The sequence below is a fragment of the Narcine bancroftii genome, chromosome 8, assembly GCF_036971445.1.
Source record: "Narcine bancroftii isolate sNarBan1 chromosome 8, sNarBan1.hap1, whole genome shotgun sequence".
Lineage (NCBI taxonomy): Eukaryota > Metazoa > Chordata > Chondrichthyes > Torpediniformes > Narcinidae > Narcine > Narcine bancroftii.
In genome coordinates this window covers 168,733,983-168,746,204 of record NC_091476.1, presented here as the reverse complement: position 1 = coordinate 168,746,204, position 12,222 = coordinate 168,733,983, and the positions used below count along the sequence as shown (strand labels likewise).

General features: G+C 40.7%; 1 protein-coding gene across 1 annotated transcript in view; it reads right to left on the bottom strand.

Moving 5' to 3' along the window:
• The window catches only part of gnl2 (G protein nucleolar 2), a 35,196-nt gene that overhangs the window by 7,293 nt on the left and 15,681 nt on the right, over window positions 1-12,222 (bottom strand). The window contains exons 7-12 of the mRNA XM_069895814.1: window positions 12,035-12,193; window positions 10,705-10,818; window positions 9,976-10,104; window positions 5,981-6,085; window positions 3,891-4,049; window positions 3,220-3,327 (exon numbers count right to left, since the gene is read on the bottom strand). Coding sequence (XP_069751915.1) covers window positions 3,220-3,327; window positions 3,891-4,049; window positions 5,981-6,085; window positions 9,976-10,104; window positions 10,705-10,818; window positions 12,035-12,193 — 774 coding nt within the window. The remainder of the gene's footprint in view (window positions 1-3,219; window positions 3,328-3,890; window positions 4,050-5,980; window positions 6,086-9,975; window positions 10,105-10,704; window positions 10,819-12,034; window positions 12,194-12,222) is intronic.

Sequence of the window (12,222 nt, the reverse complement as noted above, 5' to 3'; positions counted from 1 at the left end):
GCCATTTTTGTTTCCACCCACTTGATGTTCACAACATGGACTATCAAGGATACTGGAACAAGCCATTAAGGCCTGCACCTGCCTTACTTAAAGGCTAGTTCCAATCCAAGTTGTTGCTGGGAGCAGGCCAGTGGAGGATCGTCAAAGATGTGCTCTTCTTCCTTGAGGGATGTTTATTGTTTATATTCAGAAAGAGAAAGAGCATTCCTTTCCTTCAGAGGATCAATTTACACTTATCAATATTCTCTGTGGACAATTCCCACACCCAGACCAACCTTTCCTTCGTATTCCACATTACTTGTTTACCCTTGTGGTCTCATCAGTCTCCCCTTCAATAATCTCTTCATGGACCTCAATCTTCTCATCATTCCTTTATCACCTCAGCAACATCATCTACCTTTCCTTTGCTCCCCCTCACTTTCCTGGCTCAGATGGATCTCAAGGGTCCAGGTGGTGCCTTGGCTGCAGTCAGAAGAGAGCAAAGCTTAATCCCCAAAAGTATATCAAAAGGTTTCCAGTGCCAACAACAATTGGGGCTTTGGGGGGTGGGAGAAGGACTTTTTCCAATGAGTCTTAAACCTCACTGCATTAACAATAATTAAAAAAAAAAATCTTGGGCAACCACTACCCCCTTTTATTTCCACTGTTTCCATCTCTTTACTTACTCCTGTACTGCTTTCTCCCGCTTTTCTTTACCCACCTGCCTTCCTAATGGTTTCTCTCTCTTCCGTTCTCTCCACCTCTCACCTTCAGACCCGATCACCCCCCTTGACCACTCCCCAGCTTCTTTCTCCATTTATATTTGCACTTTTACCTATTCTAGAGTAGCTGATGAAGGTTGACTGACCTTTTCTACCCATGCGTATAATGTTCAACTTAACCAACATACATTATCCAATTTCCAATGAAAACACAATTAAAAATAATCCCAATCCATTTTTCCTAGAATAAGTCAAACTTGAAAACTTGTGGGAAATGGATTTTAAGGTTCACAATCAGAATTGATTGTCACGACAGCATCACAGGGCAAACCTTCGTATTATAATCCTCTTACAATAATATTAAAAAAGTGCATGAAAAGTAAGGCAGTATCTTTGCTTCATTGATTATTCAGGAATCGGACTGCAGCCGGCATTAAGCTGTTCTTGTGCCGTGGAGTACTCGTCTTTCGGCTCTTGTCCTCTTTTTTTAAGATGGCAGCAGAGTGAAAAGGGCCTGGGTGGTGAGGGACTTTGAGGATAGAGGCTGCTTTTTTTTTTAAAGACACTCCCTCATGTGGATGTCCTCACTGGAGTGATGTCTGGTGCCTGTGATGTCACAGACCGAATTAACAACCCTCTGGAGTTTATTCTTGTCCTGAGAGTTCACGCCTCCGTACCGGGCATTGATGAGACTAGCCAGAATGCTCTCCATGGTACACCTGTAGAGGTTTATCAGAGTCTGGTGACATACCAAATCTCCTCAAACATCTCACAAAGTATGGCGAGCCTTCTTTGTGATTGCATCAACATGGAGGCTCCAGGACAGTTCCTCTGAGAACTTCAAATTCCTGGGTGTCAACTTCTCCATGTCAACTTGAAGTAGCAGCAGAGAACGTTTCTGACAAGAATAACACCCTAATCATGGAGGCTTTCATCTCTACATAGGCAGGGCAAACAAATTTAGCAGCATCAATGTGGTTTTACAGATCAGTACATGAAGGAACTCGATGCTGTCGATGCATCGAGTCCACGCTGCTGAAGATCCAGCTGCGCTGGATGGGTCACGTCTCCAGAATGGAGGACCATCGCCTTCCCAAGATCGTGTTCTATGGCGAGCTCTCCACTGGCCACCGAGACAGAGGTGCACCAAAGAAGAGGTACAAGGACTGCCTAAAGAAATCTCTTGGTGCCTGCCACATTGACCACCGCCAGTGGGCTGATAACGCCTCAAACCGTGCATCTTGGCGCCTCACAGTTTGGCGGGCAGCAACCTCCTTGAAGAAGACCGCAGAGCCCACCTCACTGACAAAAGGCAAAGGAGGAAAAACCCAACACCCAACCCCAACCCACCAATTTTCCCCTGCAGCCGCTGCAACCGTGTCTGCCTGTCCCGCATCGGACTTGTCAGCCACAAACGAGCCTGCAGCTGACGTGGACTTTTACCCCCTCCATAAATCTTCATCCGCGAAGCCAAGCCAAAGAAAAAAAACATGAAGGAACCAATGAGCAGGCAGTCTATTTTAGTTCCAGGGCTGTGTAATGAGAAAGTTAGCATTTAAGGATACATGATAAATATAGAAAGATTAAAAAAAATAATTCAAGCAAAAACAAAGGTCTTAAACGAGATGAACTGCTAAGGTATGATGCACAGATCTCCCATTGTAGATTGGGAATTGCATTAAAAATGATTATAGACAAGCAATAGTTGACAAGAAACCTCTATCCTTGTGGCACAAAGAGCTGAATAGGAAAGGTGGTCCAACAGACATGCAAGATCACATTAGACCAAAAGAAAAGGCTTAAGTTTGCTGAAATATGTTAATCTGAGTACAAAAGTCCAGATTTTGGCAAAGAACAATCAAGGCATTGGCAAGATTAATGTAAAAGTGATCACTATAAACCTATGGAGACGTTGAAAAGTAAAAGCTGAGCAAAGATTAATGAGGGCTCCACAAAGACTGAGATGGGACACATCTTATTTGAGAAATTGCAGAAAGATTAATCAAATATTTTGTGATGGTGTCCAAGAGCAACAAACAGCCTTTTGGTGAAATAAGCACATCTGGAAGCTGACAGCTCTTTACCTCCAATCCCTCGGATCTAATGATACACAAAATCATTTCCAGAGAGAGTTACAAGAAATAGTCATGTTTTTTAAATGAGCAATATGTTCCTTTAGGCTTAAGTAAAGGAATTAAATATGCAAATTCTATATTAAGCAAGTTGCCCTTGTCAATGACAAGAATATAGATGCAAAATTTATTTCTTTTTTATTCTTACAATTAGCCACAGCAGTTCCATGTAACTTTAAAAAAAAAGTTATACATTTCTGGTAATTGCAAAAGGGAAACTGTTGCTTTCATAATTCATGCGATTTAAAAATCAAGATTTCATAGCTTTAAATTATATTGACATCAGTTCAACATAGAAGTATTTCACCTTTAAAAAAAATCACCAATTCACCAATTATTGTGGGCACTGGTAAACATACCTACTTAATAATAAAAGGGCATATTACCTGGGAGTTGTCTTCTGCATTTGGTGGTTTAACGTAGAAAGGTATTCGTCCTCTTTGCCAGTCATTCAATACCATTTTGGCTACAGTTTGTATGTCAGGTTCTCCACCCTAAAAAACAAGAACAGATGGTAAAATAGGAAATAGCTGAAAACATTTTACCAACAGCATCCACCCATATTGATTTACTGATTTCTCAAATTTGTACACTTTACACAAAGATTTCCAAAGCCAACTTCCAGCAATAATTCAGCCATAAAGTAAGACAATATGCAAGATGCAGTCGATCCACATTGCTATTGCATAGTTCTTACATAGTTCTTTCAGTATGGTTTTCTCTTCTGAACCTCAATGTTTAAATGAGTAGCAAGTACTTGTTTGTACAAGGTCATTCAAAAATTGTAAATTCTCGAGAACACAGATGGAATTAGTAACAGATTATTTAATTAATTCAAACTCCATACAAAGAATTCAACAGAATACAAAATTCTACACTGATTCCATTCAAACTTGTTAATTGTAAAATGCGCTGCAACTTGCGGCCTGTTACAACACTGGACTTGTAGCAGTTTAAGAATCCACTGCAGAATAGTTCCTGAAAACATTCTGCTGACTTTCAGTACATTTCAAACAGAGGGATATTGGTGCTGAACTGATGCTGTAATAAATGTCACCTTCAAAAGCTTTCCCATCCTGAATGCAAGTTTTTCCAAGAAATCAGTTGGATGGCTCCAGCAATCTATTTTGTAGGTTTTGCTGATATATTCTGCCTTAGCTCTTTCCAATACAGTGGCAATGTGATCTTCAGGACATTTGATTTTCTCCACTTGAACCTGCAAAAGAAAATGATTTTTGGAGGTGGTAAGAAAACAATTTAAATTGGCAAGGTCTGAAACTCAGCATTTCTATTGGCTTCAAAAATGAGAACCTCAAAAATCACCAGTAAACTGCAACCCTCCTCTGAATAAATGCATACTGGTGACATCATTATTTATTACAAACAACGAGAAACAGTATACCAGTGTGGTGGCCTGCAATGTGGAGATTGGGCCGGCACATTGCGCTGCAGCAGATGCGAACAGAGATCGCTAAAGCGACTCCCAGGACAACGAACCAGTGGGGGGAGAAGCTGGGGTAGCATCAGACCAACAGCCTTAAAATGGCGTTGGTCAAGTTGCCCAACTAACTCAGCAGAAACAGGCTGGGGAAGAAGGGAATTCGTATGCATGGATGTTCCCTCCCACATATGGCTGACTCAGTCAATCAGCAAAATCGGCGGGAACTTGAACAGTATAAAAGCAGCCTTTCTAGCTCCAATCCTGCCACATTGTGTGTGTGTGTGTGTGTGTGTGTGTGTGTGTGCTGCCATCTTGGATGACTGGAAACCAGCATATTAACTCATGCATCCAATTTGAACCTTTTAAATCGTTATTACCTTGTTTACTAAAATATAGATAATCATTTTCAGTGCTTAACCACAATACTCAAAATCTTGATTGTTATTTTAGGGACAATTTAAGGAAACTGAAAGACACAGTTAGAGAGGTGGTTAGCATAATGCTGCCACAATGCGTCAGGAATTTATACATTTTCTCCATGTCTGCGTGGGTATCCTCCAGAAGCTCTGGCTCCCTCCCACCATTCAAAACATTCCGGGGCTGTAGGTCAATTGGGTGTTATTGGGCAGAACGGGCTCATGGGCGGAAAGGGCCTGTTACCTTGCTGTATGTCTAAATTTGAAAACGCAAAAAGAACAAAATCAAGATACGAGCAAATGTACATCACAAAAGATTTGCTATATGTAAAAAGAAAAGGGCACGCATGTTGCTGGAGATAAGGAAGCAGTTTCTATATGTGGCATGCAGAAATGGTTAAGGGAATTTTTTTTTTAAGAAGGTATGTTGGAAAAAGAAGGGCAGTCTCAATATGTGAAATGTTTGCAGAATAAATGCAGTGATTATACCAAAAACAAAATGTGCCTTGCTACATATGTAGACAATTAATTGTAAAGAGTTTACTGGTGATCAAAGCAAGAAACGAAAGCAGTGCCTTAGCCCAATTTAAATTTTAAATTGTGTTTTCAGCCTATCTGAATCAGCAAGAGGAAAATCATTATGTGAAGGAAGGCCTTTGATAAGAGGTGCAGAAGGGCAAATATATAATGTGTGGGATCAAATTATTAAACATAACATGCAATCACACAAGTTTTAACAATATAGTCTCACCAATGGAGGGAGAAATAGATTAGCACTAAATACTTTAACACAAGGGAAAATAGATCTTCCAGTCCATGTGTTAACAAATATCAAATTCTCTTTCTTTGTTTATTTCCTGGCTACAGAGACCCAGCATATGGGAACCAAAGGTAGAAGAATACAAGAAATGCTTGAATTAATGTGCCACCTGATTAAGTTCAATTGGAACATTACAAAGTCTCACTTAGGGAACTTGCAAGACCAATCCATGATCAATTAGAGAGAGGGGCTGCTATAACCACATTTTTGTTCATTTTTTTCTCTTTATAAAAATGAAAGATTCATTGGTATTTGCTTCAAACAAGAATGTAAAATAACCTGCTGCAATATAACCTTGCAAAAAGAATGTTCTCATAAATTATCTACCACCGCTTTATGATCAATCACTGGAAATTCAGAGGAAGTAATCAAAAATATTTGTAGCCTTTTTGGGAACTTATTTTGTACAAAATCCACATTGATAATCCTACATTTTCTTTCCAAAAAAAAAAGAACAAGGTTGTACTCACCACTCCTTTCAACACAATTTCAGTCTCTGTGTCACCAGATGGATACACAACCCCAGGACAATCAATAAGGAAAATACGTCTCATCAGAGTAATGTACTGCCAAACCTGCAACAGAGAAAGAATGCAAACAAAAATTACTGTAGCATTTTGGATTGTGAAATCCTAAGCGTAAAATAGGATGAAAAAATTCCACGAGCCACAACTTCCACACAAACTATAGAAAATTTAATAGTCCTAACTTTTTTTTGTGTTGGGCTATCAGTTTGTTTTTCTGAACCTCTTACTACTCAAGGCAGGACTTCAAGTGTTCCTTTCACCAGGATACATTGTCAACAAGCAAAGAATGAAAATCTGTAGATATTGTGGTTCAAGTAAAAACACAAGGCTGGTGAAATTCAGGTTAAATAGTGTCCTTTATATAGCAAAGGTAAAAATACATGAGCAACATTTCTGGGTTGAGCCCAGACCATGTCTGTGCCAACCATGATGCTAATTTAAACCAATTTCAACTGCTTGCATATCGTGTGTATCCCTCCATTTCCTGCCTGTTCCTGTATCTGTTGAAATGCTCCAAACGTTGTTGTTTCACCACCTCCCCGGCATGGCATTCAGGCACCATTCTCCGTAGGAAACCCAAATCACGAGCGCCTTTCAAACCAAATTGTATTTGAAATTTTAAACCAAAAGACAGCAAAAAGGAAAATGTTATTAATCGTGAAGGTCAATGGGCATTATTGAGAATGACAACACCACAAGAGGTCATCCAGTCAAAGAGCACTGAAACAGGCCCTTCAGCTCACCTTGTCCACGATGACCAGCTACACTAATCCTGTTTCCCTGTCACTAAATCCATAGACTTCTATGCCCTAATAATTCAAGTATTTGCCATGATAATTCTTTACAAGAATAAATATTAGACAAAAAAAAGTCAAATACACCACACACAAGGAAATTGATGGAGAGAAAAAAACAAAGTCACTGGACAATTTGGTCCCTACGACAGGACAGATAATGATGTGCAACTACATGGCAGGTACATCATCAGGCCTGAGTGAAACACACAAGTCTGCAGACGTTGTGATTATAATAAAAAGCATGCCAAAATCCTGCAGGAACTCAGGTGGTCTTTTCAACATCTATAGGATACGATAATATTGCCGGCGTTTCGGACTGGAGCCCTTCCTCCTCTAGCATTTTGGTGTTTTTACAACATCATGCCTGTCTGCCAAGAATGGACAGTCTATCGCTATGTTCTTGCAGCTGGGTCAGGAAGCTATGGCTGCTGCTGTAGAGGTTGTATGCGTTTTTGTGCAAGAGTTTAGCAATCATCCTAACCATCGTGTCCACTGATACAGGCAGGATCTAATCAGAGGGCAGAGTTCATTTTTAAACTAGATGCCACCCGTCAAGAAATAAAATTTCTACACAGGTGAGTTCAAGAAAACAGCATTAATAACAGGATATATTTAAAGGACAGTAGAATGTGAGAAAATATTTAAGCATCATCTGGGCTTTGCAGCCCATTCTCGTGTAGAGTTAAACAAAGTTACAGATGGTGGGGTCAAGTGCAATACACAGATATGTTGGAGAAACTCAGCAGGTCATGCAGCATCCATAGGAAGTAATGGGTGATCAATATTTTGGGACTGGGACGATCATCAGGTATAAGCAAAAATAGGCAAAAAGATGGGGGAGGGCATTAAGGTGGGGGAGATGGAGGGAGAAATGGGCAGGGGAGGAGCAAAAACAGGCAAGAGGTGATACAGGTGGGAGGGTAGAAGAGAACAAAAGCTGAGAAGTGATGTGAAGAGGGACGCGGGTTGCACTCTGATTGAAGAAAGGGAAGGGTGTGGGGGTATAGCACGCTGTGTAAAGGACAACAGAGAGGGTTAATTAGCTTGAATCAGGAACAATGATTCAGCAGGCTCATTAAAATGATCATCTCTCGATGGCTTGCATGGACAATGCCTTTTGCCTCCAATGGGTTAGGAGGCTGTCATTTCAGGCCTTTCTCAGAGCCTGCCATGAGTTCCTGCTGCTCTTCAGGCTCAAGCTCAGGTTCCTCAAGCTTCAGATTTGCATGCTACCCTTTGCTGACACTGTGATGTCTGCTTGGCCAGATAATGTAGAAGCCCATGATATATTTACATTTGTACACTGCAGGCATCTGAAATGCAGCTTAAAAAATGTTTCTCTCAACAATTCTGCTACTTGGGTGGCTATGGTCGTTTCACACTAAGTTGCTGTTGTGGGCGGGGGGGGGGGGGGGGCAGCGGTAGCTATTTGGTGTGCACTCAAAGATTGTGGGCAGCTTTTATCTCCTCATGACCCATCCCTCTGGGCATGGAAAATAGGGCAGAATAGTTAATGAGGCTATTATAGCACCCAGCAACCTGGTTTCAAATCTGGCACTGACTGCTTGGAGTTTGGTCGTCCTCCCCAGGTCCGTGTGGGTTTCCTCCAGGTGCTCTAATTTCTTTCCATGTTCTAAAGACATACGGGGTTTAATCAGTTAATTGGTCACGAGTGTATTTGGGAAGCACAGACTCATGGGCCCGAAGGCCTTTTGTCTCTGCTGTATCTATTAAAAAAATCCATGATGCAGACTTCCTCAGGTTGAAGTTATTAAGAATCCTTCCTTGACACTTCAAAATTCTTATAAGCAGAACATTGAGAGGGGGTGAAAAACCATTCCTGCTTGTAATAAAGGTCTGGGTTATTAACAGCTCTTGCTGAACGTAATGGTTTTGTGCAATCATGGAAAGCCAACAATGCTGGCAAATTCCAATGCCCACGATGCCACCTGGTCCTCACTGAAATCAAAACAAACGAAAAATTTTTCTACCAACTCTGCTTGGGTGACCTCCAGATACAGAACAGAAAAGATGAAGACAGGGCAAAGACCCATTACAGATGTTGGGAAAGATGCTGCAATCTGAATGGCAATAGGATTATCGCCTCCACAAGAATGTGTACAAATATGAATGAAAGCATCCCAGAGGAATGTTATGTAACTCAACGATGACTGCCCTGCAAAAATCGGAGTGTGTGAATATTGCTCCTTGTAGCACTGCCAAAATGTGGCAACTTTGAAGATCTTAGGGAAGATGCCCTTTGGGGATGGGCTTGTCCCACCAATTGGTCATCCAAGTGAACGACAACATATCCAGCTAAACAGAGATGCCAATGGGCATCACTAGAGGCACCGATAAAATGAGAACCACCACAAGAGATGACATTCGCCATTTGCGTCAACTCCACTGCGAATTTTGCAGTTTGTTAACTCAGCCTGCGACATCACAGGCACCAGACTTCACTCCATTGAGGAAATCTACACAAGGCGGTGTCTTAAAAAAAAAAGAACAGCCTCTATCCTCAAGATCCCCACCACCCCAGACCATGCCCTCTTCACTCTGCTACCATCAGGGAAAAGGTACAGGAGCCTAAAGACGGGCACTCAGCGGCACAAGGACAGCTTCTTCCCCGCTGCCATCAGATTCCTGAATAATCAATGAACCAAAGACACTGCCTTACTTTTCGTGCACTGATTTAAAAAAAAACTTCATAGTAATGTTGTAAGATGGTTATATGAATGTTTGCACTGTGACGCTGCCACAAAACACCGAATTTCATGACTTGTTCATGACAATAAATACTGAAAAAAAAAAGACCTTCCTTCTCAAATATCAGCCAATGCTGCCAAGCCATTGACCAGACTTGAGAACAAATTGCATCAAGTATAACTAATTAACGTACTGAATGAAACTACAGGTGAATGGAAGATAAGAAAACGTGCATGACAGATTTTCAAACTTACTGATGTCAGCACTGAAAAAAAGTTCAACAAAAATAAAACAGATGATGGTGATCCACAGTACCGAACACTAAGTAAAAGGATTCCGCAGGTATGCAAATTGTATTTATTAAATGTGCCTGACAATAGTTTAGATTTACTGGTTTGATTTACAGCAACTTAATCTCAGAAGTTTACATACCTTTGTTTCACCAGCAATAGGCGCAACATTGCAGACTTTCTTGGATCGAAGTGCATTAATGATGGAACTCTTGCCAACGTTAGGATAACCAATGAAGCCAACACTGATCTGTTTTTTGTCACTATGGAGCTATTTTTAAAATGGAAATGATAACATACAATCAGTGCCTTTATAAATTTAATTTTGCTTGTAGTCAAGAGGCAACTTCAAATGTAACCAGTTATTTTTAATTCATTTGTTGTTATTAAACCACCTTGGACACATTACAAGACTAAACATTGAAGACTCTCCAAAGGAAAAAAGAGCAAAGAAAAAAGGAGATATTAGCAAAATCACGGGAAGCAGCAGGAGAGTGACTGTAGAGGGTCTCAAGCCCACTCTAAAACCTGAACTTTTCCATTTTACTGTTTGATTCCAAATTCTCCTATTTCCTTGGTATCTAAAAGTCTACTGATCACAACCTGAGAGCACTAGGGATATACCTTGTTTTGGGGAGGGGTGCAAAGGCACCGAAGGACTGGGGAGTGCGTACAAAAGGGATGGGAACATACCAAACTTAACATGAACAAATTAATTGGGTCCCAATTCTGAAATGAGATGTTTCTGGTCCCCAGCTCTTCCTTTCACAGATATTGCTTAACCTAATGACTAATTTCTGATGTCACTTCACATTCCCAACACTTCAGCAGTTTTTATTTTTAATTACCCACTTTAATTTTTTTCTCTTACCTTCCCAAACTGCCGCAAAAGTTGGATCAATGCTCCTTTTCCAAAGGGATTGGTGAGGCTTGCATGAAACGCAAGAGTTGGATATTCACGGGATAGCATGGCAACCCATTGTTTCTATGAGAAAGACAGGTGGGTCAGTCAGCCACAAACGAGCCTGCAGCTGACGTGGACTTTTTACCCCCTCCATAAATCTTCGTCCGCGAAGCCAAGCCAAAGAAAGAGTAGAACACCATTATAGCGCCAGCAACCTGTGTGTGAATCCAGTGCTGTCGTATGGAATTTGTACATTTTCCCATGTCTCTATGGGTTTCTTCTGGATGTTCCAATTTCCAAAGTCATACAGGATTGGTAGCTTTATGGGTGTATTTGGGCAGCAAAGGGAATAAGGGATAGAAAAGCCTTGACCGTGCTATATCTCCAAATTAAAACATTAAAAATTTATACCTGAATATATTTTCTTTCCTTTCAAAGGTTTAAAGTATTTGATCAATAAATATTGTTGAGTTTCATTCTAAACTGATGGTTATTATATCAACTCAAATGGTTCAGTCACATCAATAAGTACCTAAAAACCATGCTATAGGGAGGCTTGTGCCAGGCTGCTAGAGGCTGGTTCAAATTAGTCAGAGGGGGTTCATTTAAAGTGTGTGCGTAAAGGAATATTTGCTAGTCCAGTTCCATCAAAGTTCGGAACATGCTGGGGTGCCAATATATTATTGAATAAATACGAACATTTATAAGCCAAAACAAAAACTGAATTACCACATGTATTTTTTTTGGGGTGGGGGGGGGGGGGGGGTGGGGAAAAGGGAAAGACTTTTACATCGGTCAAACCTTTGACTTCATGAGTACCTGTGTCAATTAAGATGTCTGGAGCTCGGATAGCTGGGACTGGGTGGGAAGTTCATGGTTGGGGACGTTGGTAGCTCAGATGGGTGGGCAGAGGATCTGCCGTCTGGAGTTCGGTTGGGCTGGCGCCAGGACAGGGATCTGTGGTTGGGTGGGCAAGGCCAAAAATGGGTGGGTCGACTTTACACAGGCCATACAAAAAAAACCCACCTGATTTTTAGGCTGGGGAGGTGGGGTGTCGACTATTACACAGTATCAACAATTACACAAGATATTGTATTTTTTTTTATGTTTAATGTTAGCAGTGTTACTAAATAAGTGGATGGAACAGGACTTTAAAAATCATAATTCCCATCTTTCAAGTTTGCATACACAGCTGTCCAATACAAGAAATAACATTTGTTTACCCCCCCACCCCCCACTCTAAATGAATAATTTAAATTCTAATGCTGAATTTATAAATAAAATGTAAAACACTTACAGTAGCCCAGGTAGGTACAAGGTCACACTTATTAAACACAAAGACCAAATGTTTCCATGGTTTTTCCTTCTTTAAGAAAGCTTCAATATGGGGTGAGCGTGTTCCCATTGGATCTCTGGCATCCAATACTTGGATTACAACATCAGATGAATCAATAACCTTGAAGCAAAAGGATTCTCATTAATATG